Genomic DNA, 26,612 nt, shown 5'->3' on the forward strand with positions numbered 1-26,612 from the left:
TAATACTCATTAATGCTCACAGCAGTTTTATGAAGTTTAAATGCTATTTTGATCTTTATAAGTGGGCTGTGAATGGTTAGAGAAGTTAATAACTTCCAAGTTTGCCTAGCTATATTAGATGACTTTATACCCAGGTCTTCTCTTTGTTCCCAATGCTTATCCTTTTTCTGCTATTCTTTACAGTTCATTTTACACACACATGCATACACAAGGCTAAGCTACAGTGCTTTAGAGGAGGCAGCATTTCATATGTTGCTGCTGCAAAATTTGAGAATAGCAAACGTCAGTTTCAAAATTACTAAATTCACAAACCTGTGTTAGTATAGATTAAATTAACATTTCCTATTTGCTTTTTCACAGACTGAAGGGGCTGGACTTGCCACCTGTATAGAATTATGTGTAAAAGCCCTTCGTTTGGAATCTACAGAAAATACTGAAGTGAAAATATCTATTTGCAAGACCATTTCGTGCCTGTTGCCTGATGATCTGGAAGTTAAACGTGCTTGTCAACTGAGTGAATTTCTTATTGAGCCTACAGTAGATGCATATTATGCTGTGGAAATGCTGTATAACCAGCCAGATCAGAAATATGATGAAGAGAATCTTCCAATACCAAATTCTCTACGCTGTGAGCTCTTACTTGTATTGAAAACTCAGTGGCCCTTTGATCCAGAATTCTGGGATTGGAAAACATTAAAACGACAGTGTCTTGCATTAATGGGGGAAGAAGCGTCTATTGTGTCTTCGATAGATGAACTAAACGACAGTGAAGTTTATGAGAAAGTAGTGGACTACCAGGAAGAGATTAAAGAAACTTCTATGAATGGACTTTCTGGTGGAATTGGTGCTAATTCTGGCCTTCTTAAAGACATCTGTGATGAAAAGCAGAAGAAGAGAGAGATAAAACAATTAAGAGAGAGGGGATTTATTTCTGCTAGGTTTAGGAATTGGCAAGCCTACATGCAGTATTGTGTGCTATGTGACAAAGAATTCCTTGGTCATAGAATAGTACGACATGCTCAAAAACATTACAAAGATGGGATTTACAGTTGCCCTATATGTGCAAAGAACTTCAATTCTAAAGAAACTTTTGTCCCTCATGTCACATTGCATGTTAAACAATCTAGTAAGGAGAGACTAGCAGCTATGAAACCATTAAGAAGATTGGGGAGGCCACCTAAGATCGCAACTACCAATGAGAATCAGAAGACTAATGCTGTGACCAAGCAGGAACAGCGGCCTATAAAAAAGAATAGTCTCTATTCAACAGACTTCATAGTATTTAATGACAATGATGGTTCAGATGATGAGACTGATGACAAAGATAAATCTTATGAACCAGAAGTGATCCCAGTCCAGAAACCAGTACCTGTTAATGAATTTAATTGCCCTGTAACTTTTTGTAAAAAGGGCTTTAAGTACTTCAAAAATTTAATTGCTCATGTAAAGGGGCATAAGGATAATGAAGATGCCAAGCGCTTTCTTGAAATGCAAAGCAAAAAAGTTATTTGCCAGTACTGTAGACGGCATTTTGTAAGTGTTACTCATCTTAATGATCACCTACAAATGCACTGTGGCAGTAAACCATATATCTGTATACAGATGAAATGTAAGGCTGGTTTTAATAGTTACGCAGAGCTCTTAACACACCGAAAGGAACATCAAATCTTTAGAGCAAAGTGTATGTTTCCTAAATGCGGCAGAATTTTTTCAGAAGCTTATTTACTGTATGATCATGAAGCACAGCATTATAATACCTATACTTGTAAGTTCACAGGTTGTGGTAAGGTTTATCGTTCTCAGAGTGAGCTAGAAAAGCATCTGGACGATCACAGTACTCCTGAAAAAGTGCTGCCTCCTGAAGACCAACATACTTCATCTGGAGATTGTGTTCAGCCTTCTAAAGTGAATCCGAACACAGAAGTGAGCATCAAGAAAGAGGGGTCTGTGCTTCCCTCAGAAAATAATATTGAAAACACCTTACCGGCAGATAGAAGTGATGCTTGGGATAAAAGCAAAGCAGAATCAGCTGTGACCAAACAAGACCAGACTTCTGCATCAGAGCTCAGGCCAGCTGATGGACCATTGTCAAATGGTTTGGAAAATCCTGTGACTACTCCTCTGCTTCAGGCCAGTGAAGTAGCTGTATCCATTAAAGTGTCCCTCAATCAGGGGATGGAGGATAACTTTGGAAAGCAAGAAAACTCAGCTGTGGAAGGCACTGCTGAATCACTGGTCACAGACTTACGTACACCAGTTGGAGATACTTGTAATGATTTGTGTCGTCCAGGTTTTCAAGAAAGAAAACAGGATTGCTTTAATGAAGCCCAGATTACTCAGAATTCTTTAGTAAATTCAGAAACCCTCAAAATAGGTGACCTTACCCCACAAAACTTAGAAAGACAAGTGAACAACCTGATGACCTTTTCTGTGCAAAATCAGGCAGGATTTCAAAACAGTTTACCATCTTCCAAGTTTGAATGTGGAGGTAATGTTAAAACATCATCCAATCTTTATAATTTATCTCTTAAGACATTGGAAAGTATCACATTTGTTCCACCACAGCCCAACCCAAGTAGTTCTTTAGGAACTCCATCAGTGCCTCCAAAAGCGCCAGTTCAGAAATTCAGTTGCCAGGTTGAGGGATGTACTCGAACCTATAATTCTTCACAGAGTATTGGGAAACACATGAAGACAGCACACCCTGACCAATATGCTGCATTTAAAATGCAGCGCAAAAGTAAAAAAGGTCAGAAATCTAACAACTTAAATACACCAAATAATGGAAAGTTTATTTATTTTTTGCCATCACAGGTGAGCAGCTCTAACAATGCATTTTTTACACCACAGACCAAAGCCAACGGGAATCCTACTTGTTCAAATCAGTTGCAGCATGTCTCGCCTTCCATTTTTCCAGCTCATTTAACAAGTGTGTCAACTCCACTGTTGCCCTCAGTGGAAAGTGTCATAAATCCAAATATACCTTCTCAGGATAAAAATGAACAAGGTGGTGGTATTATATGTTCCCAAATGGAAAATTTATCTACTACTACCTTGCCAGCACAAATGGAAGATCTAACCAAAACAGTTTTGCCTTTGAATATTGACAGTGGCTCAGATCCTTTCCTTCCTCTACCTGCAGAAAGTAGTTCAATGTCTCTTTTCCCTTCACCAGCAGATAATGGGGCTAATTCTGTTTTTTCCCAACTGGAAAATAATACAAATCATTTTTCCTCACAGATTGAAGGAAACACTAATTCCTCCTTTCTAAAGGGAGGTAATGGTGAAAATGCAGTTTTTTCTTCACAAGTCAATGTTGCAAATGACTTTAATAGCACCAGTGCCCAACAGTCTGCACCTGAAAAGGTTAAAAAAGACCGTGGGCGGGTCCCAAATGGGAAGGAAAGAAAACCCAAGCACAACAAAAGGGCTAAATGGCCTGCAATTATCAGAGATGGGAAATTTATCTGTAGCAGGTGTTACAGGGCTTTTACTAATCCCAGATCTCTGGGTGGACACTTGTCTAAGCGATCTTACTGTAAACCACTGGATGGAGCAGAAATTGCTCAAGAACTTCTACAGAATAATGGACAGCCTTCTCTTCTTGCCAGCATGATTCTCTCCACAAATGCAGTAAATTTGCAGCAGCCGCAACAGTCTGCCTTCAGTCCAGAAGCATGTTTTAAAGATCCATCATTCCTGCAACTTCTTGCTGCTGAAAATCGCTCATCAACATTTTTACCAAATACATTTCCTCGGACTGGTGTGACTAGCTTTAGTACCAGTGTTAGTCAAGAAGGAAGTGAAATTATTAAACAGGCTTTGGAAACTGCTGGCATTCCCAGTACATTTGAGGGTGCCGAAATGCTTTCTCATGTTCCAACAGGTTGTGTTTCAGATGCAACACAAGTAAGTGCAACAGTGATGCCAAGTCCAGCTGTGCCACCCCTGTTGCAGACTGTATGCCACCCAAACCCCCTGCTGACAAACCAGAATAGGACCCCAAACTCCAAAACTTCCTCCATTGAGGAATGCAGCAGTTTGCCTGTTTTCCCAACAAATGACTTACTACTGAAGACTGTTGAAAATGGTTTGTGTTCTAGTTCATTCCCTAATTCTAGTGGGCCATCACAAAATTTTACCAATAACAGTTCACGTGTTTCAGTTATAAGTGGTCCTCAGAACACGAGGTCTAGTCATTTAAATAAGAAGGGAAACAGTGCTTCGAAGAGAAGAAAGAAAGTTGCTCCTCCCCTAATTGCACCTAATGCTTCCCAAAACTTGGTAACAAGTGACTTAACAGCAATGGGACTTATAGCAAAGAGTATAGAGATACCAACTAGTAACCTCCATTCAAATGTAATTCCAAATTGTGAGCCTCAGGGTTTGGTGGAAAATCTAACACAGAAATTAAATAATGTTGACAGTCAGTTATTTATTACTGATGTGAAAGAAAACTTTAAAACCAATCTTGAGTCCCATACAGTGTTAGCTCCTTTAACATTAAAAACTGAAAATGGTGATTCCCAAATGATGGCTTTGAATTCGTGCACGACTTCAATAAATTCTGATTTGCAGATTTCTGAAGACAATGTTATACAAAACTTTGAAAAGACTCTTGAAATTATTAAAAGTGCTATGAATTCTCAAATACTTGAGGTAAAAAGTGGATCTCACAGTGTTGGTGAAACATCACAGAATGCGCAAATAAATTATAACATTCAGCTTCCTTCAGTAAACACTGTACAAAATAACAAGTTACCTGATTCTTCTCAGTTTTCTTCCTTCGTGGGTGTCATGCCAGCAAAAAGTAACATTCCTCCGTCTGAAGTATTACATAAGGAGGATCAAATACAGGAAATTTTAGAAGGCTTGCAGAAATTAAAATTAGAAAATGACCTGTCCACTCCAGCACCCCAGTGTGTACTAATAAATACGTCAGTGACACTGACTCCCACTCCTGTTAAACCAATTCCAAATGTCACAGTTGTTCAGCCAGTTTCTGAAATGATAAGCAACATTCAGTTTAGTGACAAAGTTAATAAACCGTTTGTGTGTCAAAACCAAGGCTGTAATTACAGTGCTATGACAAAGGATGCTTTATTTAAGCACTATGGTAAGATTCATCAGTACACTCCAGAGATGATTCTTGAAATTAAGAAGAATCAGTTGAAATTTGCTCCATTTAAATGTGTAGTACCTACCTGTACAAAAACATTTACAAGAAATTCTAATCTCCGGGCGCACTGTCAGTTGGTCCATCATTTTACAACAGAAGAAATGGTAAAGTTAAAAATAAAACGGCCTTATGGAAGAAAATCCCAGAGTGAAAATTTGTCAGCCCCACGAGTTACACAAGTAAAAAGACAGCTAACTATGACAGAGGAAAATAAAAGGGAATTGCAGCCCGCTTTAGACTTGGGAGCAATGAAGGAAAATGCCTTTGGTAATGTAGCAGTGATCCCAGAAAAACAACTTGTAGAAAAAAAAAGTCCTGAAAAAACAGAAAATTCCTTGCAAGTGATCACAGTTACTTCAGAACAAGGTAATACAAATTCTCTCACAAACATACAAACCAAAGGACGGAAAATTAGGAGACATAAAAAAGAAAAGGAGGAGAAAAAACGCAAGAAGCCAGTTTCTCACTCCCTTGAGTTTCCAACAAGATACAGTCCCTACAGACCTTATCGGTGTGTTCATCAGGGTTGTTTTGCAGCTTTTACTATACAGCAAAACTTAATTCTGCATTACCAGGCTGTACACAAGTCAGATCTACCTGCATTTTCTGCAGAGGTTGAAGAAGAAAGTGAAGCTGGTAAAGAAAGTGAAGAAATTGAAACTAAACAGACTGTGAAAGAATTTCGATGTCAGGTGAGTGACTGTTCTCGAATTTTCCAAGCAATTACTGGCCTGATACAACACTACATGAAACTTCATGAAATGACTCCTGAGGAGATTGAAAGTATGACTGCTTCTGTGGATGTCGGGAAATTTCCATGTGACCAGTTAGAGTGTAAGTCTTCATTTACCACATACTTGAACTATGTTGTTCATCTTGAGGCAGATCATGGAATTGGGATAAGGGGAAGTAAAACTGAAGAAGATGGCATATACAAGTGTGACTGTGAAGGATGTGACCGTATATATGCAACTCGGTCAAATCTCCTCCGACACATTTTTAATAAGCATAATGACAAACACAAAGCTCATTTGATTCGGCCAAGAAGATTAACACCTGGTCAGGAAAATATATCAAGCAAAGCAAACCAAGAAAAGACAAAGTCTAAGTATCGGGGGACAAAACACAGATCTGGAAAGGAAGGAATCAAAATGCCTAAGACGAAACGAAAGAAAAAAGATAATTTAGAGAACAAGACTGCAAAAATTGTGCAGATTGAAGAAAATAAGCCTTATTCTCTGAAACGTGGAAAGCACGTATATTCTATAAAGGCTAGAAATGATGCCTTATCTGAGTGTACAAGCAGATTTGTGACCCAGTATCCATGTATGATAAAAGGGTGTACATCAGTTGTTACAAGTGAAAGCAATATAATTAGACATTATAAATGCCATAAATTATCAAAGGCATTTACATCACAACACCGTAATCTTCTCATTGTCTTCAAACGGTGTTGCAACTCACAACTAAAGGACACTTCTGAGCAAGAAGGTGATAAGAGTGATGTGAAAAATTCTGACACATGTGTATCAGAGAGCAGTGATAACTCCAGAACAGCTACAGTTCCACAGAGAGAAAGTGAAAAAAATGAGAAAGATGAAATGGATGAGCTAACAGAATTATTTATTACAAAATTAATAAATGAAGATAATGCAAGTGTGGAGACCCAAGCTCATACCTCTTCAAATGTAAGTAATGATTTTCAGGAAAATAACCCCTGCCAGTCAGAAAAACAAAAAACAAGTAATTTGAAGAGAGTTAATAAAGAAAAAAATGTCTCCCAAAATAAAAAGAGAAAAGTTGAAAAAACAGAACCAGCATCGGCAGTTGAGTTAAGTAGTACGCATAAAGAAGAAGAAACTGCTGTTGCAATTCAAACCACGGAGGAGCATACTGCATCTTTTGACTGGAGCTCATTTAAACCAATGGGATTTGAAGTATCATTTCTGAAGTTTCTTGAGGAGTCTGCAGTGAAGCAGAAGAAAAATTCTGACAAAGACCATCCAAATAGTGGAAATAAGAAAGGATCCCATTCAAATTCAAGAAAAAATACTGATAAGACTGCTGTGACTAGTGGAAATCATGTATGTTCTTGTAAAGAAAGTGACACCTTTGTACAGTTTGCCAATCCATCACAGCTTCAGTGCAGTGATAATGTAAAAATTGTTTTAGACAAGACTCTTAAAGATTGCACTGAACTTGTGTTAAAACAACTTCAGGAAATGAAACCTACCGTCAGTCTGAAAAAACTTGAAGTACATTCAAATGATCCAGATGTGTCTGTTATGAAAGAAATTAGTATGGGTAAAGCCACAGGTAGAGGGCAGTACTGATAACTAATGTACTATAAATACATTATTTACGGTTTTATTTTAAGTAGGAAGCCATCAAGCATGCTAGAGTTGTGAAACTTTCTCATTAATTTTTGTTGCTGACGTGAATTAACCTGGCCAAAAAGAAAAAAAAAAAAAAACACATGACATTTGTCATGTAAAACTTTTTTTTTTATCCCTATGGGACTTGAGGAACAGAATCAATACTTCAGTTATTGTAAATAGTTGAGCTACACCTCAAATTTCTATCAGCCAGTTCCCCTTTCCATGAACTAAATTGAATTATCTGTGTGATTGTTACGTTTCACCAGGTCACTGCTCATGTAGAACAGTAGTCTGTAGATATCTTTTTTGTACATATTTATTACTGTAAATCATTTGCTGCCACCAGCAGTGTGTAAGTCTAAACTATTAAATGACACATTTATATTTGGAATTTTAATTTTTAACTAAGTGATCAAGTTTTTAAAACTGTTCTTTTATTGTTTTAAATTAAGAATTTTTTGAACTAAAAGTAGAAACTCTGCCATGGTTCATTGATTTTTTACATAAAACATTTATTTACAAGATGATCTCAAAATTACTTTTCACAAAGTAGGCACATTATATCAACACCTTGCTCTGCTTTGTAAATTTATCCTCCAGGATTTTGGGATGGTATTCATGTGAAATTATAGCAGATTCTTTAGCAGTTTCCTATAGCTACAGGTTTTTTTCAGTGCTTCTAATTGGATATAGTTACTATGATTCCATGAAATATAATGGAAATGTGAATAAAGAATTTACTACATCAAAGATTTTAAACATTTGGTATTAAAAAAAAAATCCTTTGTGAATGTGATAGAAACTAGTAGTGTGGAGCAGTGTAAATATTTGAGGTGGTGATTTGTGAAGTAGCCCAGTATTGCCTTAAATAAAATCACATTTCATTTCTTGTTTTATACATGTGATCTTATAAAGTTTTTTTTTTTTTTCCATTTTCTGAGATTTATAGATTGGTGTATAGCTTTAAACTGTATAAACTTTTGTGGAAAGATTTTTTTAAACATTTTTATAAATCTTAAAATTGGTATCATCAAAGTGAGCCCATCTTGTGTTTATAAAATGCAAGAGTCCTTAACATTTATAATTACATAGATGAAACACTTTCTATAAGGAAGTTGGATGTTTTGATTTTACTGTTTATAGATGTTAGATTGTACAGATTTGTATTTTCCCACCACATCTAATGATACTTTTTTCATTAGATTGGTCTTCCAGAGCAGTATTAGTTGTTATAATTGATTATTTTGGTTATTCAGTATATAGTTAGCTCTTATGGTTTAGCTTTATTCACCATATTTATACTGTGGATTCACGGCAGAGATAGAGGTTATTGCAGGAGAGTTTATTACCTTCATTTGAAGTCCAACTAAAGTCAGTACTGGAAACAAAAGAAGACATCTTTTGAATTTACTTTTGTTTCTGTTTGCCATAAATAGTAGCATTGATTTTTGACTTTGTGTTTGTTATAAACCAGTTGCATTCACAATATTATTAGCCTGAGATATTGACAATGTTGTAATAATATGAAAATGTGTATATTCCCTGTGCAACATCAGATTTGCAGGAAAAATGAAGCACTTAACTGAAATTGCTGGTACTCTGAATAAATAAGCATGGTCAAGGAGTGAATTATTTTCTTTTGGAAAATATTTTTTTAAGTTTTATTAAAGTATTATAGTTTTATTTTTAGGGCCTAATGGGTTATATTGAATAGTTGGTTTCACCTCCTTAAGGTTTATTACCAATATGCATAAAACTTGACACATTAAAATCCCTTCCCTTTGGTAAGCCCACTGTTATTTATTAAAATAAAAGTTGTTCTTATGGGTAATTAATACATGTTTTTTTCCTAAATTAACAATAACTTAACTCTGAATAATTTTAATATTAAATTTTTGTTAACAACTGAATGTTTCCGTACAGTTTTCTTGGAAGTTGACCTAGTTCTTAAAGATAGGCATTTGGCAAAACTGCCCTAAACAGTACAATAGCAAGGAGATTTATTTCTGGTAAATGTAGTGATGAGCTACCATTAAGTGAAAATACCATTGTATTGGGGCTTTTCTTTTGCTCGTTAGCTCAAGAAAATTGACCCTTAGACATTTCTGTATTCTACATATCAGGAGAAAGTTTGCCAACACTGAATTTTTTTTATATTCCAGGTACTGTTTGCTAAAAGTAATTATGGCAGAGTGGGCTTTTTAGCATGGAACAAAAATCAAGTTATGGTATAAAATACTAATTTATAGAACAGCATGTTGGTAAAATTTGATATGGAATGTAATGCCTAAGTATTAAAAATGTAATCTTAAAGTATATATTTTTCATGTATACTTTTCCTCAGTCTATTGTCTTGAGATACTTTCTTCCTACAGCCTTAGTTTGCCTAGGTTTTATCATTTAAAAATGGACTTTTTTTCCCTCTTCTAAACCCAAAGAATTTGAATCTACAGATCAGAACGTATTCAAAATGTATCGGGAAGTGAAAAGGTAACAGTTTGGGAGATTTTCAGCAATGTTAAATTCAGCATAAATTATTTTAAAGGGCTAGACAGAGATCGAGTTTTGGCAAGGCAATTTTTTCATCACTGGGTAAGCAAACAGTTGCTGTAGCTATTAAGATTACATAAATACTCATAAATACTATAGCTAGAGATATCAAAGAGGGAATGCTCTATTGCAGGGGTGGGTGTTTATGAAAGTCTGTAGAAAAGTGATTCGTGAAAGATGAATGACCAGTCCTTGGATGGTCATAGGGGAAACGAATTCTAGGTATGGAGGTATGATGAAGCAGCATAGTGCATTTGCAGTATTGCAAGTGGTTTATGTGGAAAGATACGGGGTTGGAGAAGCTGAAGAGGAAATGAGCCAGATCATGAAGGTTCTTGTATGCCATATAGTTTTCAGTTTTGATTTATTAAGTGGTTACTGAATGCATTTAAGTTCAACAGTTTCACCAGATGCCAATTTTAGAAAGATGATTGGTAGTATATAGAGGATAGATTGGATAAGTTGGAAGTTAAAAGCAGGGAGACTTGAGGCAAAAAATGGTGGGGGCCAGGAGAAAAGATGTTAACAGAGTTGAGAAACAGTAAAACAGTAAGGCAACCTTTTTCAAAATGTTTATTGTAATGAGTTACTACCAGGTTGGAACTTCCGTCATCAAAGTTTTCTAAACTGCATGTTGTAGCTCACTCTTAAAAGAATCCAGTGCACAGCAGTATATTAAAGACTGAAAGTTCTGTGCAGAGAACATGTTAACTGTTAAATGGGAATTTTTCAGACTTAACTGACAATGAAAATATTTTTCTTTTTTAATGTTAATACTCAGATATATCCTACTAAGTGTTCTAAGGAGCACATTTTAGGAAACACTCCTCTGAAATGGCATTCATTAAACCAGGGCTGAGAATCAGCAGGTGTGTGCACCAGTGCAGCATGTATCATCTGTTTACAAGTGGTGATTTTTCTGATTGGCCAATTTATCCATTCCAGTTGATAAGTTTCACATGTCTTTTTATACCAGTTTTTAATTTTATATTGTTTATTATCTGTGCCTCCCAACACTACCTACCTCTCAGTGAACAAAATGATCGTATCTGCTTTATTTCTCAGTGGTTTTGCTCAGTAGAGGTGCTTCATTTCAGTGATCTGCTCTCCATAAATGGGAGCCCTACGTGTATCACTTTCATATTTGGAATTCAGATTCCCTTTGTCCAGCCACAAACTGCTAGCTCACCTGCTTGGGATATCTCCACTAAAAAATACTTCTACCTCATCTCAACTAGTCAGTTAATCCTACCACCTGCTCATTATTCATCCGCTCACCCTGTCCTCAACTTGTCCTACTTAGAGACTAGATCCAGCTGTTACATGCACTCCTTTGCAGGTATCCTCAGATCATGCCCCTCTATCTGTCGTGATCTAGAACAATTTCAAAACCTGTCTGCCTTTGAGCAGTTGAGTGGGAGGAAATTACTACAACAGGCAAGTTTATAATCTCAAAGAGACTCAAAACTGGCAGTTTTTCTGCAGTGTTACTGTAATACCTTGCTTCCACAAACTTAAATGATTTCCACGCTTTTTTTTTCCAGTTTTCCTACTCCATCAATGCGCTTTTAATCACATTTGCTGAGAAAATAGAAAAACGTGACCAGAATTTTCTCCACTTTTCACCACCAAATTTATAAGCCCATCTACAGATCTGCACTCTTACCAAAAAGCAATCCTTCCTCACCTCAAAAACTTTGAATTAGCTACTCTGTTTTCATGAAACTTTCTCCTACTAGATCCTTTCAACAGTCTATATATGTGCCCTAGTAGTTACTATTCTTAAAAAAGGGGGGTGGGGGGCGCCTGGGTGGCTCAGTCGTTAAGCGTCTGCTTTCGGCTCAGGTCATGATCCCAGGGTCCTGGGATCGAGCCCCGCATCAGGCTCCCTGCTCCACGGAAGCCTGCTTCTCCCTCTCCCACTCCCCCTGCTTCTGTTCCCTCTTTCGCCGTGTCTCTCTCTCTCTCAAATAAAATCTTTTTAAAAAGGGGGGGGGCGGATATGGGGAGGGTAATTCCATCTAACTATAATCCCTTTTATTTGGTTCCCATCAGAGCTAATCTGAGTTGTCAAACATTCCATTTCTTCTCATTTAATCCCACTTTATATATCATATCCCACAACTGTTCCGAAAATTGCTTTCATCAGGATCACCATTCTTTTCCATGCTGCCATATCTGTTCTTTTTTTTCTGCTCATTCACTGCCTTAGGAGCATTCATCAGGGTAAATGACTTACTCTTGGAAATGTTCTCTCTTGGTTATCTTACCTTTCCTGGCTGCTCCATCACTGAGTCCGACCCTGTTTCCTCTCCCAATACCTGACCTTGGCTTATTGTATATGTGTCCACTCTCTCTCTGGATGATTTAGTCCATTCTCTGGCGTTCAGTATGAATGTACCATCACACGCAAATTTATACCTCTAAGACCAAACTGTTCATAGTTGCAGGCTTGTAATTTCAACTGCCTACCTCAGAATTAAACATAACACCCCAAATCATTTCTTTCCCTACCCCACCTTCAATCTGTTCCTCTCCCAGTATCCTTATCTGGGTAAGTGAAATCATTTCCTAGATTTCTCAATCCAGGTTCTCTAACATCATCATGGTAACCACTTCACACCCTTTCTCTATGTTTGGTAACAAGTATAAGCATTTTTACCTCAAGTGAAAAGGAACCCACTTCTTATCCAAATCATTTCTTGCCTAGACCACTGTAATATTCTTATGAGCTTTCTTCCAAATATTCCCCACCAAAAGTTAGGTTAATTTTTTTTAAGTAATTTTAGTTTGTGGGGAGTGGGTGGAGAAAAAATTTTTTCTTCACATTGCCCTTTGAATAAAATAAGGTGTTTGTTTTACTATGATGCCTGCCTATCTAAATACAACTTGTTGCTCTCCTTTGCCCATTGTGTTCTAGCCACATTGCTTTCTCTTGAGTTCCTCAAGCCAGGCTCTTTCACATCTCAAGGTCCTTGCACTAGCTGTTCTTTCGCTTGGAATGCTATATTTTACTGTGTACTCACTCACTCATTCTTTAGGCCTTAGGCCTCAGCCCCGTTATCAGTTACTCCATTGCACCATTCAACTTTCCTTGATAGCATTTATCAGGTTGTAATTGCTTTTTATTCTGTGCCATGGAACAGTCCGGTACCTTGCACATACTACATACTTAGTGGTAGTAAAAACTTCTTGAATGCTTAAATGGGAGATAAAGAGAACTTGATTCTGACTCTCCTGGAGCTCAGAGTCTACACAATTACTATAATTATTAGTGCTAAGGGCATTATAAGAATATATAATAGAGTGAGAATTTGGTGCTATGTAGTCTGTGGTGAGGGAAAGAAGTTAATAAAGATTTCTCTAAAGGCGGTAAGGGGAGGGAAGTTAGAGAAAACTCCAGGCTGGTTTTAAAAGTTCATTCTGGTGAGGGAGTGTTCCAGTGGAAAATTCAAGGAGACCAGTTAAGGAGGCTAAGTTGTCCAGGGAAGAACGAATACTGTCTTGAAGAGTGGTGATAGCTGAAGGAGAAAAGTGGACAGACTTGAGAGATCTAGGATATTTGACAGGACTTGATCATTATAGGTTATGGGAAAAGAGGAAGAGGATAGAAATTGAGAAAATTTACAGGTTTTTGGTTTGAATAAATGAAGAAATGTTATTTAGGTAGGTGAGGATAAAAGAGCAGTTTTGTGAGTTGATGATTGCCTAAGGGAAGAGTATAGAAAAGGATCCAGGACCTAACTCTGAGAAACTCAGAATTTCCAAGTAGATAAGAGAGAAATAGGAAAAATCATGAGACTTGTAGGATGAACTATTTCAAGGTGTCACATTCTCCTGAGATAAGGAAATTGTAAAGTATCCTTTGGATTTAGTGGTAAGAAAGTAATCCGTGACCTTTGCAATTACTTAGTTTGAGTGGAGTCAGTTGGAGAAGTGTAGAAAGCAAGTGTAAACACCTATTTTTGGTGTTTTATTGAAATGAAAAAAGGACTGATAAAATAGTTGCTAAAGAGTGTCATGGAGTCCAACCAGTTTTTCATTGTATAGACAAATTGAGCATATTCAAGTTGCATTGAGAAGGATTTGGTAGAGAGGAGGGGTTAAGATGTGAAAAATAGGGGCGCCTGGGTGGCTCAGCCGGTTAAGCTGCTGCCTTCGGCTCAGGTCATGATCCCAGGGTCCTGGGATCGAGCCCCGCATTGGGCTCCCTGCTTGGCTGGGAGCCTGCTTCTCCCTCTCCCTCTGCCTGTCTCTCTGCCTACTTGTTCTCTCTCTCTGTCAGATAAATAAGTAAAATCTTTAAAATATATATATATAAAGATGTGAAATATAGCATATGTTGTAAAATTCTTAAGTTTTAGCTTGGGTAATTGTGAATGGTGACGCTGTTTGCCAAGGTAATATAGAAGGAATAGGGCTGGAAGAAAGGTTAATACTGAGTTTGAGGTTCTTATAGGTCATTAAGGCAGAGAGGAATAGTGATCAGTTCTTTATAGGGGTCTGAAACTACAGTTGTGGACTTTAATCCCTTGAGTGCAAGTATTTTGGTTTCTGTCTCATCAGCATTTTGCTCAATCTGAGATACAGTGAGCACTTACTACACTTTGCTGGAATTGAAAGCAATAGCAAGCATGTAAGGAAAGATAAATCACCAAGGAGAGAACCCTGAGGAACACCAACACTTAGTGGGCAGGAAAAAAAGAAACTAGCAAAGAAGACTTGGAAAGGAAGGTTTAAGTTAGGTGAGACCAGGAATGGAGGTAAGGGTGTGGGGCATTATGGAAGCTGGAGGAGAATATTGAGGGATAGTTGGTCCTGTATTGTGCCACTGGGAGATCATTAAGAATAAAGAGGCTACTAGAATTAATCTTTGGTAGTCATTGGATCTTTAAAGAAGTTTTGGTGGATGCCAAGTAATGTTTGTTTAGTTATTATATTCAATTGGTGAATGAGCTAAAGAAGTCAAGGCAATGAATTATTTAAGTATCTTGCATGACAAAAGGAAATTGGTCAGTGCTTTCCGTTATTTGAGAGATTTTAAGATGAGTCTTAAAATATTTGTGGATTCTGGGGACGTACCTGTTAAAGAGGTCAAAGTTTGAGTAGTAGATGGAACCTGGTCTTAAGAATGCAGGTTAGAAATACTAGCCTTACACAATTAAAAATGACCTCTCTTAGGCTTGTTTTTGTGTGTGTTTGTTTTTTAAGATTTTATTTATTTGACAGCACAAGCAGAGGGAGAGGGAGAAGCAGGCTCCCCACTGAGCAGGGATCCTGATGTTGGGCTTGATCCCAGGACCCTCGGATCATGATCTGAGCTGAAGGCAAACGCTCAACCGACTGAGCCACCCAGGCACCCTACTCTCTTAGACTATTGTTAAGTAGAAATGTTGAGCTCCTTGTCATGAAGAAAGGAAACAGAAATGTACAGGATAGCAAGCCTTGGAAAAGTAGGAAACCAAGGTTTAAATGGTAAAGGTTTGAGTTGAAGAATGCGGGAAGGAGCTCAGTTGCAGGTATAAAAGGATTACTGATCAGCATTCAATGCACAGCTGAATTGAGAGCATGATCTTGTAGTGGCACCATCTGTATGATTATGTACTATTTCCAGTACTGTTCTTCAGCTTGAATGGAGGAGAAAGAGGAGGTTGGATAGTCCTGGCAGGAGTAAATACATCAATGAATTGAGCCCAATTAGAGTAGGAAATAAAGCCAAAAGGACTGAAGAGAAGAGCGTGGTCAAGGGACTAGAGGTCTTTGTGGCACCAAAGAAAGGGCATAATGGGAATAAAGCCAAGATTTAGATATGAAAGACCAGGGCATTGAAATGTAAGATTTTAGGAGTAATGCAGCTTGCATTGTTTGGAAATGGCTGTAGTAGATCGCTGAATTAGAATGTAGATGAAATTTACTGGAGTTGAAAAATTTAAAGAATTTTTGTCTAATTTATTGAATGGACTGTGTACAGAAGATATCCCTAGTAGAACTGGGTATAAGGAGACAGAGTCAAGTGCTGAAGTCCTTAATTAAGAGGTTTGTCAGGGAGAATGCTTCCAGGCTATGTGGGACATGTAAGGATTTGGGGGAAGTAGTTTCTTGTATCCTCTTGGCCCAGAAGTCTTGGGAGATCCGGATTCAGTTAAGGTTTCAGAATACAAATTTGTGAAGTAGCAAACAGCTCTAGAGATAACTCTTTAAAGAACATAATAGAATTGAAATGCTTAAGCAGAAGTCAGGGGGAGGAATTAGAATAGTAAGAATGGAGATAGTAGGGAGAGGGCATTTATAGTGACCAAGAAGAGAGAGAAGCTTTGAATACTTCAAGACCAAGACTACAGTCTAACAAGAATCTGCTGTTTCTAGCTCTCCCAGGCCTAGTCCCATGTATCAGATCTGCTAATGATAGTAACAGTTAATATTTGTTGGCTGCTACTATGTGCTAGACTGTGCTTAAGAGCTTTCCTTGTATTTCCATTTATTGTTACATCAATTCTTAAGTGCTCATATTCTCATTTTAAAATGAAATTGAATAAGATGAGGAAAGGCTAAGTATCTTGCCTAGTATGTGGCATAGCCGAGAGTTGAAACTATGTTCATTGACTCCAGAGCTTGTATATGCCTTTATTTGGAAAACATAGGCTGCCAAATGAAGTAACAAGTTGCTCGGTGTCTTTATTTGGAATGATGTAAAAAAATGTCGTGGTAGCTGAAGAGAATTCTCCCCCAGGCGATTAGTATATGATTCGTAAATGGTATTTTTAATGTTATATACATATATATATTGTCTGTTGTTGTTTACGGTTAATATTGATTCCAAAGGGGGGGAAAAAAGAACTTCTGGCATCAAGTCTGGCACCATGAAGAAGGTAGCTGTGTTGATGAAGGTAGGGAGCACAGAAGAACAAAGGGCTTACTACTAGGGATTTTTGCTGCAGCTGTGTACTCTTAAGCCAAAGAAGCTAAGAGAAAGGAAAATAAGCAGTTGTGGAGGGGTTGAATGGATTCTGACCAGCTAGCTCTCTTCTCACTCTATAGTGGGTGTGTATTGGGAGCCCTGTAATTAAACTAGTAGATGTTTTGTTTGCTGCCATTTCAGCTTCCAGGTTCTTGTGTTCCCTCAAAGTAACTATGGGCATGTCAAAAGGATGTTCACTATGCAAGCTGCCCTTAAAACAGCCTTTAGTACTACCATCCCTAGATCCCCTAAAAACCCCTGTCACCCAGGGGTTTGTTGGAGAAGAGGAATGGGGCATCAGGGTGATAATGATAGCCCTCATGTGCTGTGGTCCCTCTACAGCAGTGAAGTGTTTATGTCACTAGGCTTTTGAGGACACAGAATAGCTTTCAAACTATTAAGGAGCAGATCACACCAGGAAATTCTTCACTGGAAACAGGTACCTAAGAGTCACCCCTAAAAGGAGAGTGCCCCCCTTCTCACCAAGCCAAAATAGCCCCTTTTATGTGGAGGCTTCAAGATGTTAACCAACACCTAAACACAGATAGGAAGGGGATGGGATATACAGAGAATCAGTCTCTTACATATTTGGAAAAATATTTCGGCAATCAATACAGTCCAAATATTCAAACAAGTCATTTTGGCAATTCTTATCTGTCACCTCCAACCCTAAAACACAGTTACCTAGTAAACACATTATATTTACTTATTTGAAAATTTCAAAGCAATCCTTAAAAGTGTTTACTAAACCTACTTAACAGCTTCTTTAAGCTGGAGCATTACAAAGTTTTTCTCAAGTATATAAGCCCTCAAAGGGAATTTTCTCATCCCATGATGGCATTTGGGTGATGGTCTAGCCTTATTTAGGCAGTTTAAAATGAATTCTCAAGCCCTGCCCCGTAAGAGGAAAAAGTAACAACCTTTTTATAGATGAGGACAGTGACGTGGGGAAATGAAATGACTTGTAATAGTAAACCTACAAAACAGGTCTGACCCCTCACTTAGAATGCTTTCTCTACTGTCCTGCTGGCTGGAAGTATTGCAATTTCAAAGCAGAAGGATGAATGTGGAGAGTGTCGGGATTATATGGTGAAATTTATCATTGCAAATATGGAAGGCAGTGCAATATACTTACGAGTAAATAAGGCAAAATTCTAAGTTCTGTCACATGTTGCGGCATATGTTGATGTCTTACACTTTAAAAATAGGTTTCTTAATGTAGCCTACATGTTACCAGTATAAAATGAGGAACTGAAGCAATTCTAAAATCTTGATCCTACACCAGCTCCCCAGCCAAAGTTGATGAGCCAGAAGTATGAGAGGCAACAGCTGTTCTGCTAGAAGTGAAATGACCAGAAACATCCAGAATGTTCAATGTAATGGTGTGAGCCTTTCTACCACAAAATGGTGGGTTGTGTGTAATCACTGAGATTTTAACAGTGTTATTCTTTCTCTCTAAGCCAATATTCCCAACAATGAGAGAAAAATTGAATTTTGATTTTAAAACTGTCAGCAGAAACCCAGTCCTATAGGATGTATACATTTTTTTTCTTTCCCTTTTCGTTGACCAAGCTCTTAACGTCTGTGTAGGCAGCTTTTCTCAGAAGTACAACACTAAAGCGAAGGGCAGACATGCTCCATTTGTCAGAGCTTTCAGGTCTTTAGTACATTGAATTGGGCTGTCAGGGGAGCAACAGTTAAAGTTCTGAGCTCAAAGACCCTAGAAGGGAGGCTTGGGAAGCCAAAGACTGAAATCCGGCGTTATCTATCTCATATGGGCAATAGATTATATTTAATAAACAATTGTGTCAGACCTCTGAGTTCATTATATGTCAACTCATTTAATCACAACCATAGAAAGGAAGTAGCTGGTATTGGAGGTAATTGTCAAAGTTTTTATTCAGATGTCACCACCTGACTCATCTATTCTGAAAGACCCATGTGCTCTAACTGAGGTTAAACCTAGAATACTGCTTGAAGGAAAATTTAAATTGTAGTTACGATGGTAGATATGTGCGTGTACACATACACACATGTATACCTTCAGAGAAAGTAAACATTGTAGTAGATTTCATAATTCTGTTAGAATGGGAAGAAAGATCATCTCACCATTTTGATTTGGTAAAATCTGCATCTAAATCCTGTTATTACCTTGCTTTCCCATCTTTATCAGAGACCATGTTCATATTGACTTCACAAAAAAAAAAATTACGTACACTCCTTTTCAGCAAACGTATGCATGTTCTATTCAATAAATATTCAGATGTTTTTTAAGTACTTGTCTCTCAGAGCTTATTTTTTTAATTAGGTGATTCACTTGTAGCTGCCAGCATTTGTATTTCTGACTACAGGTTTGTCACCTTTGCTGGAATGAAGTTGGTCTCGGAGTGAAATTGGATGTGCACCTAACTTACATGCTGCATATAAAACAAATGAAAAAGTGGATGTGTGAGTGTGTGATGGTCAGATACTGAGTTGCACAGGAGTAAGAGGCCACAAGATGGCAAGCTAACAGGAAATGTGGTGTGGAGCTAAGATCTAGAAATTGAACTAGAAATTACTTTTCCATTTTTTATTTATATGCTATAAAGGACATAGACTAAGATGTGGTCATTTATATTTTTGAGTACTTACGATAAATTGAACAGTTACTGAAGTACAATTTTGAAAATTGGAAATGACTATGATGTATATTTTTTAATAGACCACCATTTATAATGAAACAGGCTAGAGTCACCTTGCATGTATTACATATATTTTTAACTTCCCATTAAGCACCAAAAAATCTTGTTTTGACAGCAAGGTAGTCACACTGCTACCTCTACATGCAAAGGAGACTTGGAAATGTGTATTTTTTTTAGCTAGGCACATTGTCATTGCCAACAAAATCTGAATTTAATTGACCACTAAGGTAAAAAAAAAAAAACAGTGCAGCACAGTTGGTTATTATATGTGATGCCAATATTCCAAAGATCTTTGAAACAATTTTGTACAGAAAACTTCTGAACAACTAGATTTGGAGTTAAAAAAATCCTGTATTCTTACTCCATCACTTCATGTAATATTAGGCAAGTCACTTTATCATTCTGAGTTGTACTCTTCTCATTATAAACATTTTAAAGATTTCTTCCATTCCACAATACCATGATTTTCTTAGTTCATGCAGCAGAGAGTATAAGATTCATGGATATGTTAATTGTTGCTGAGCTACTTCTGTGGGTTAAGCCTTGAGGGTACAATGGCAAAGGACATGGCTCTTGCCTACATTCAATATGCTCATAATTTAGAGGGGGATACAAATGCACAAGCAAATTATATAGGGATAAGTGATATAATAAAGCCATGTATTGTTAATTACGATATCTAACATTTAAAAAATCCATTTACCAACGCTTTGCATGGATCATCTTTGGTTAACAACCTATGACATAGGTATTATTTATCCCCATTTTACATTTTTTTAAAAAATGCTCTCTGGTAGAAATATTTGATCCAAGCCTTGAAATGAAATTAGATTTCTCAAGGTGGAGAAAAGAATGAAATTATAGAAAATATTAAGTACCTTCCGTGTTATTACAATGCTATGATTATAAAGAAGATAAATCTTGGGACGCCTGGATGGCTCAGTTAAGCATCTGCCTTCAGCTCAGGTCATGGTCCTGGGGTCCTGGGATCGAGTCCCGGGTCGGTCTCCTTGCTCAGTGGGGAGTCTGTTTCTCCCTCTGTCCCTCCTCCTGCTTGTGCTCTCTCTCTCTTTCTCTTTCTCTCTCTCTGACAAAATCTTAAAAAGATAAATCTTGTTATAATCAGTTCTATGGAACTGCCTAAATTGTTTAAAGAGGTGTCTTAGTATTGTACATGAAATTTGTTTTTTAAGGTAATTCTCTATTAGAGATCTTTCTATGGTATCAGGTTTATATAGTGAGATAACCAGTACCAAGTCTTATTTTGCCATTGCCCAGTATATGTTCTAGGTATGAGAACCATAGAATCTTGGAGCGTTAAAAGGAAATTTGGAGGTCATTTAGCTATACCTGCTGTACAATTCAGGAATATTCTTGATCATCGCTCTGAGGGTTCTCACTACTTTATTGCGCAGTCATTTCATTTTGATGTAGTTCAAATTAATAGAATATTTCTATATTAGATAAAATGTTTATCTCTTTGATGTTCACCAATACTGGTTCTGAAACATTGGAACATGTAACAAGGTATTTCTCTTTTCAGGATTGGGAAAATCATTCCCTATAGTCTGGACACAAACTTCTAACACAAGATTAACTTGTTTTCAATAGTCTTATACTACACTTTGCTCATTTCTAAGGTGTAAGCTTAAACTCCAAGGACTTTATGTCATGAACTAATATCAATCCTTGTCTCATATTAAAATTTTAAATCTTGATACAGAATGGCTACTTGTTCCATTTCATCTGACTTGTTCTGAACAAAATTCTGAGATATTTTAATCATGTTTTATGTCTGGCATTCAACATACTGGTCATTTCTTTTGTCTTCAGTAGATATAAGCGTATCTTCTGTGTCTTCATCCTAATCACTAACATGAATGTAGTCAGGAACTATTTTTGGCTATAAGTAAAAGAGCCTAACAAGGCAATGGCTTACATCAGGTAGGAGTTCTCTCTCACATAACAACAAAAACAAAAGCATGGAAATAGGCAGTTCAGAGTTAATATGGCAGTTCCATGACAGATGGCAGCAAATGTCCCAGGAGCTGTCTTTGTTTCTTCATGCATAAGGTCATGCTTCCATCCTCAAAGTCACCTCATGGTAGAAAGATGTTTACTACAGCTCTAGCTATGATGTCTCAGGCAGGAAGGGGCTGGGGAGTAAAAAGATGCATTCAAGCTAGGTCAGCCCTACTTTTTAACTTCTCCCCAGAGCATTGGTCAAAAAATCTTGTTTTGACAAGAAGATTTCACACTGCTACTTTTACATGGAAAGATACATGGAAAGGAGACCTGAAAATGTGACTTTTTAGCTGGGGACATTGCCACCTCCAACAAAATCAGAATTCTTTTAGGTGAGGAAGAGTAAATGGGTGGGTAGACAGAAGAAGCAGCAAGAGGAACAGATTTTTTTCCCAAGAAACCTTGAACTCCTAAGTACCAGGGACCTAAGCTGTGGGGATACAGGATACGAAAAGATGAATAAGACAACCTTCACTTTAGCCACAGTGAGTAGTTTTTAATGTCATCATCAAATTAATCTAATTAGAAGCTGTTTTCTCTGAGACTGGTTTATCACATTTGCTAGTCTTCCATAGAAAGTCAAATCTCAAGTTACTGCACTGACTCTCCTTTGAAATAAATGCTTTATAAATGAAAGCACTTGTTTAACCTAATGACTAATACTTCTTTTAGTTATAAGGGATTGATGACCATCAATTTAGTTAGTGAAATTTTATAGCAAGAAAGTGAAAATGGGATTGCTTAATATTTGTCTCCTCTGGACCCAATCTATTGCACAGAGTTCAACAGTGACCTTTTTCTAAAGGATAGAAAACTGGAATCCACTTCTTCAATTTCCTCTTATGCTGTACAGACAATTCTATACCACAGCCATCTGTCCATTTCGACTGACGGCATTAATGTCTGAAAAACATTTTCAAGACAATTAACAGAAGTCACATATATTACTTTGAACAATTATTTTTCCTTTTTAATATAAAATTAAATCTCCATAGTAGGGGAAGGATCAGATACTTCACCTTTAAGTAGATGGGAATGTTGACCTATTTGGGTAACATACAGAATTCATTTTACTTTGCTTTCAAACAATATATGGATATATCACAGCCTTTTAAAAAGTAATCTTTACTTAGAATAGGAAAATATCCCTGACACAGTGGAAACAAGATAGGTCTGTGGAAGGTTCTCAGAACTCCCCACAATCACCATTGTACGTTACAGCTGAAGGAAGATTTGCTCTGTGAGAAAAGACCCAATTTTATACTAAAGAAAGAGCTTCTGGTAGGTTTCTCCCAGAACACCTCCCTTGGGATTTTGTCATAAAATCCAAAAGAATGCTGACACTTTTTGCCTTTACATGCTCCACCACTGGTTTGTTCTTTCCTCACCAATTTTTTTTTACAGAATTGGGACACACCCTCTCTTTTGTGCTCTGTGCAGTATTAAATATACAAACAAAATATAAACTAGGAATAAGTTGGCATCAATATTTGGGGAAGGTGTGCTATGCATGTGATGGGATGGGGCACTTTGGGCTTTTAATTGCTTTATTTTCTTTATTAAAATTTTAAGAACAAAAATAATATGTGAAACAAAAGATTTATAAAGAAAAAAATCACCTCTCCTTTATCGTAACCAATGTTGAGATCCTTCCACATCTCTCCCCCTAATCACACAAACACTCTATACGTACACACGTGTCAAAGTTAGGATGCTCAACGCCTAAAAAGGGAAGAATAAGTACAAAAGATGTGTCCTACCTCTTTTTTTTAATTGTACAGGAAATAAATGTATGAAGAACATGGTTTTTATTAGGATTCTTCCAGTTGCAAGATACAGAAACCCTATTTAAACCAGTTCAAGCAAAAATGGGGAAATTATCTTTCATATAACTAAACTGCAGAAAGCATGGGTGGAAGGGGTAGTGGGGAGCCTGTGTCAGGGACAGCAGGACTGAAAAGTTCAAACATCCTCAGGTCTTTGCCTTTTTCTCCTCTCCTCTTAACTTTTCAGTCTTTCTGTCTTGAGGAAGTTGGTTTAATTTCCTTGGGAAGACTGGAACCATAGCTACTTGCAACCCTAGGCATTCTTTCATACAAGCACTTGAAAAAAAAAAAATTCCCTCCAGCTCCAATGAGAAGAAACCCTGTGGCCACAGACAAAATCTGTAGCCAGAAAGATTTTGGGGTTGAGTGCTAGAAAGCCAAACTACCTGCAGGTCAAGAATGGCTTGAATGAAATTAAGAAGATGTCTGTTTAGTGATCTGGGCAGCCTCATGAGGTGAGAAAGTGGTTTAAGGAAGAACCGCGGTTGATCGTTAACTCTGCTTCTACTAGATGTAGATCCCTGAAAGAAAGTGACTGAACTTGGGGGTCTCACTTTCTTCATCTCTAAGGTTATCGTCTGCTTTCTGAGCACTAGTGGTGGAGGGGGGTCAAGTCAAGGGAGGTGACCCTGTCAATACAGGACATGGTGTGAGATGTGAGATACTACCCCCATCTTCACCTCCATGCTCCTCCATGAAAGTGGAGATTTTCTTGAGGCAGGAATTGTAGATCTCTGAAGGTACATAGCACAGTGTCTTGTTTCTATTGATCACAACTCAGTAAGTATTAATTTAGTGATAAGAGAAACAATAAAGATGCCAAAATTTGAACACTAGTTTCTCTCAATCAAATGCTTTGGGTCTTCACTGGCACCAAGACAAGTTCCAGAGTATTCTTATAGGAAACTCATTTTGTAAACTAAGCTTAAAGGAGGGGAAAAAAATCATTTCCCTTCCTGTCTAAACAACTTCATTCACAGTCCTTGCTCCCGTTACCTTTCCATCTCCTCTCCATGCGAAGTGGGAAAGCAAGCAATCAATGCTAATGTCCCACCAATCCATTTCCCTAGAGCAGAACTGGTTGTCATAACTGATGTTACGAGGCTGAGCTTCTCAAAAACATTTTTGGCAGCAAACTTACCCTGAGACTGAAAAATCGTCTCCATTCCAGTTCTGTGCACTAAAACCCTATTTTCTAGGGCACCTGGGTGGCTCAGTTGGTTAGGCGACTGCCTTTGGCTTGGGTCATGATCCTGGGGTCCCTGGATCGAGTCCCGCATCGGGCTCCCTGCTCGGCAGGGAGTCTGCTTCTCCCTCTCCCACTCCCCGTTTGTGTTCCCTCTCTCGCTGTGTCTTTCTCTGTCAAATAAATAAATAAAATCTTTAAATAAAGAAATAAATAAATAAAACCCTATTTTCTAGATTATGTGCCATGATCGGGGCCTCAAAAACCTTAAACTTTTTTAACCCCCATCACTGTCAAAAATTTAGATGTATTCCTTTAAGTCCTTCAGTGGTTACCTGCATTTTTTAAGGTGAGGTGTTTTCATATCAAATGGATGTAGGCTCATGAGTGCAACAGTGAGTGATCTGAGGCATAAATTGAAAGATGGGGAAAACCACAAAGTTCACCTTTCTCTGTCTTGTCCAGGGCACAGTCTTTAAGACAGATTATAACCACTGTTGGTGACACGGTTTGTAGATAATGACAGAAATAACCTTCATTATGCATGTATCGCAGTGGCTTTCTGCTGAAGAGGGCAGGGCCATGGAAGACATGACATAATCGGTTTTAGTTAAAATTACATTTTTATGCACTGACTTCTCATTAAAAAATTCCCAGTGGAGAAGAATGATTTCTGAGCTATCCTTACCAAGCAGGGTTGCAAGTCATGTTCTAAAACTGTCAGAAAAGGTTTATTTCACAGAATAATAATACTCAGTGCAGTCAAGTAACAATATCAATGACAGACAACAAAACCACTTCATTTTATTCTGGAGAAATACACATCCATTAGAGTATTAAATCCAAAGATGGTATATCTGTGATTTTTTTTTAAAAAATAAGAAAGTAAGGAGTGCTTGGGTAGGTCAGTCGGTTGAGCCTCCAACTCTTGATTTCCATTCAGGTCATGATCTTAGGGTTGTGAAATCCCGCCCCACGCCGAGCTCCATGCTGGGCGTGGAGCCTGCTTAAGATTCTCTCTCTCCCTCGCCCTCTGCCTACCACCTGCCCCCCTCGTGCTCACATGCTCTCTCTCTTTCTTTAAAGGAAAAAAAATAAAAATAAACTAAAAGCTAGGCTCCAAATCAAGTAATAATAAACATCTTTTTTTTGCGTTTTTCCACACCGATGTAACAGCATAGTACACATTTTATTATCTATTCTAGAGAGAGATGTACTAGTAAAGTGTGGGCAAACTATGATATATTGTAGACTACATTCTGAATTCCTGATTATCAAAAGGTTCAACAAATACAGAAATTTAAAAAGTATTTTAATGTTCAGTGGTAGAAGTGTCAAGTAATTATCAAGTTGGGTATGTTCTCTTTCTGGGTCCTACCCTGCTCCTGGTCAATGTGCTCAATGGGACCTGCCTTCCCGTGTGACTCTAGAGTGACCCTTTCAGGTGTCTCCTAGTTCAGGCTTAAGCAGAATATCTCCCAGTAATATTTCTATCAACTTGGAGACCACAGATGATGGCTTTCTTCCCTCTTCCCTACTCCACTTATATCCAGGGAGCCCTAACCTGCAGAGTCCTGGGCTCTGTGGTCATTTCCCCAAGCCAGGCCTTCTCACGGAGTGTCACTGTGTGTGCTTTTTTGTGTCCTTGGTTAGCTGCTGCCCCACCCTCAACATGCTCTTTCTCTACAAAGATTAAGAAGGGCTGAGTGAGGGGAGCCTCGGCTGCCACTATGGAAAGACTGCCAGCACTTCAACCTCAGCTTGGAGGCCATCACATTTTTCAGAAATGTCATATTTTATATTTTCCAGTTGATGGATCTAAGCAT

General features: G+C 37.7%; 1 protein-coding gene across 4 annotated transcripts in view; it reads left to right on the top strand.

Annotated features, from left to right (window-relative positions):
- ZNF292 (zinc finger protein 292) overlaps positions 1-19,339 on the top strand; it is a 94,976-nt gene extending 75,637 nt beyond the window's left edge. For all 4 annotated transcript variants that reach the window (XM_045867201.3, XM_045867202.3, XM_064597841.1 and 1 more), the window contains one exon: positions 361-19,339. In XM_045867201.3, the coding sequence (XP_045723157.1) occupies positions 361-7,512 (7,152 nt within the window). In that variant the 3' untranslated portion in view covers positions 7,513-19,339. The remainder of the gene's footprint in view (positions 1-360) is intronic.
- The last annotated feature ends 7,273 nt before the right edge of the window (positions 19,340-26,612 follow it).

Source organism: Mirounga angustirostris, unplaced genomic scaffold, assembly GCF_029215605.1.
Source record: "Mirounga angustirostris isolate CCGP_5_RB_7025 unplaced genomic scaffold, mMirAng1.0.hap1 SCAF_8, whole genome shotgun sequence".
NCBI lineage: Eukaryota > Metazoa > Chordata > Mammalia > Carnivora > Phocidae > Mirounga > Mirounga angustirostris.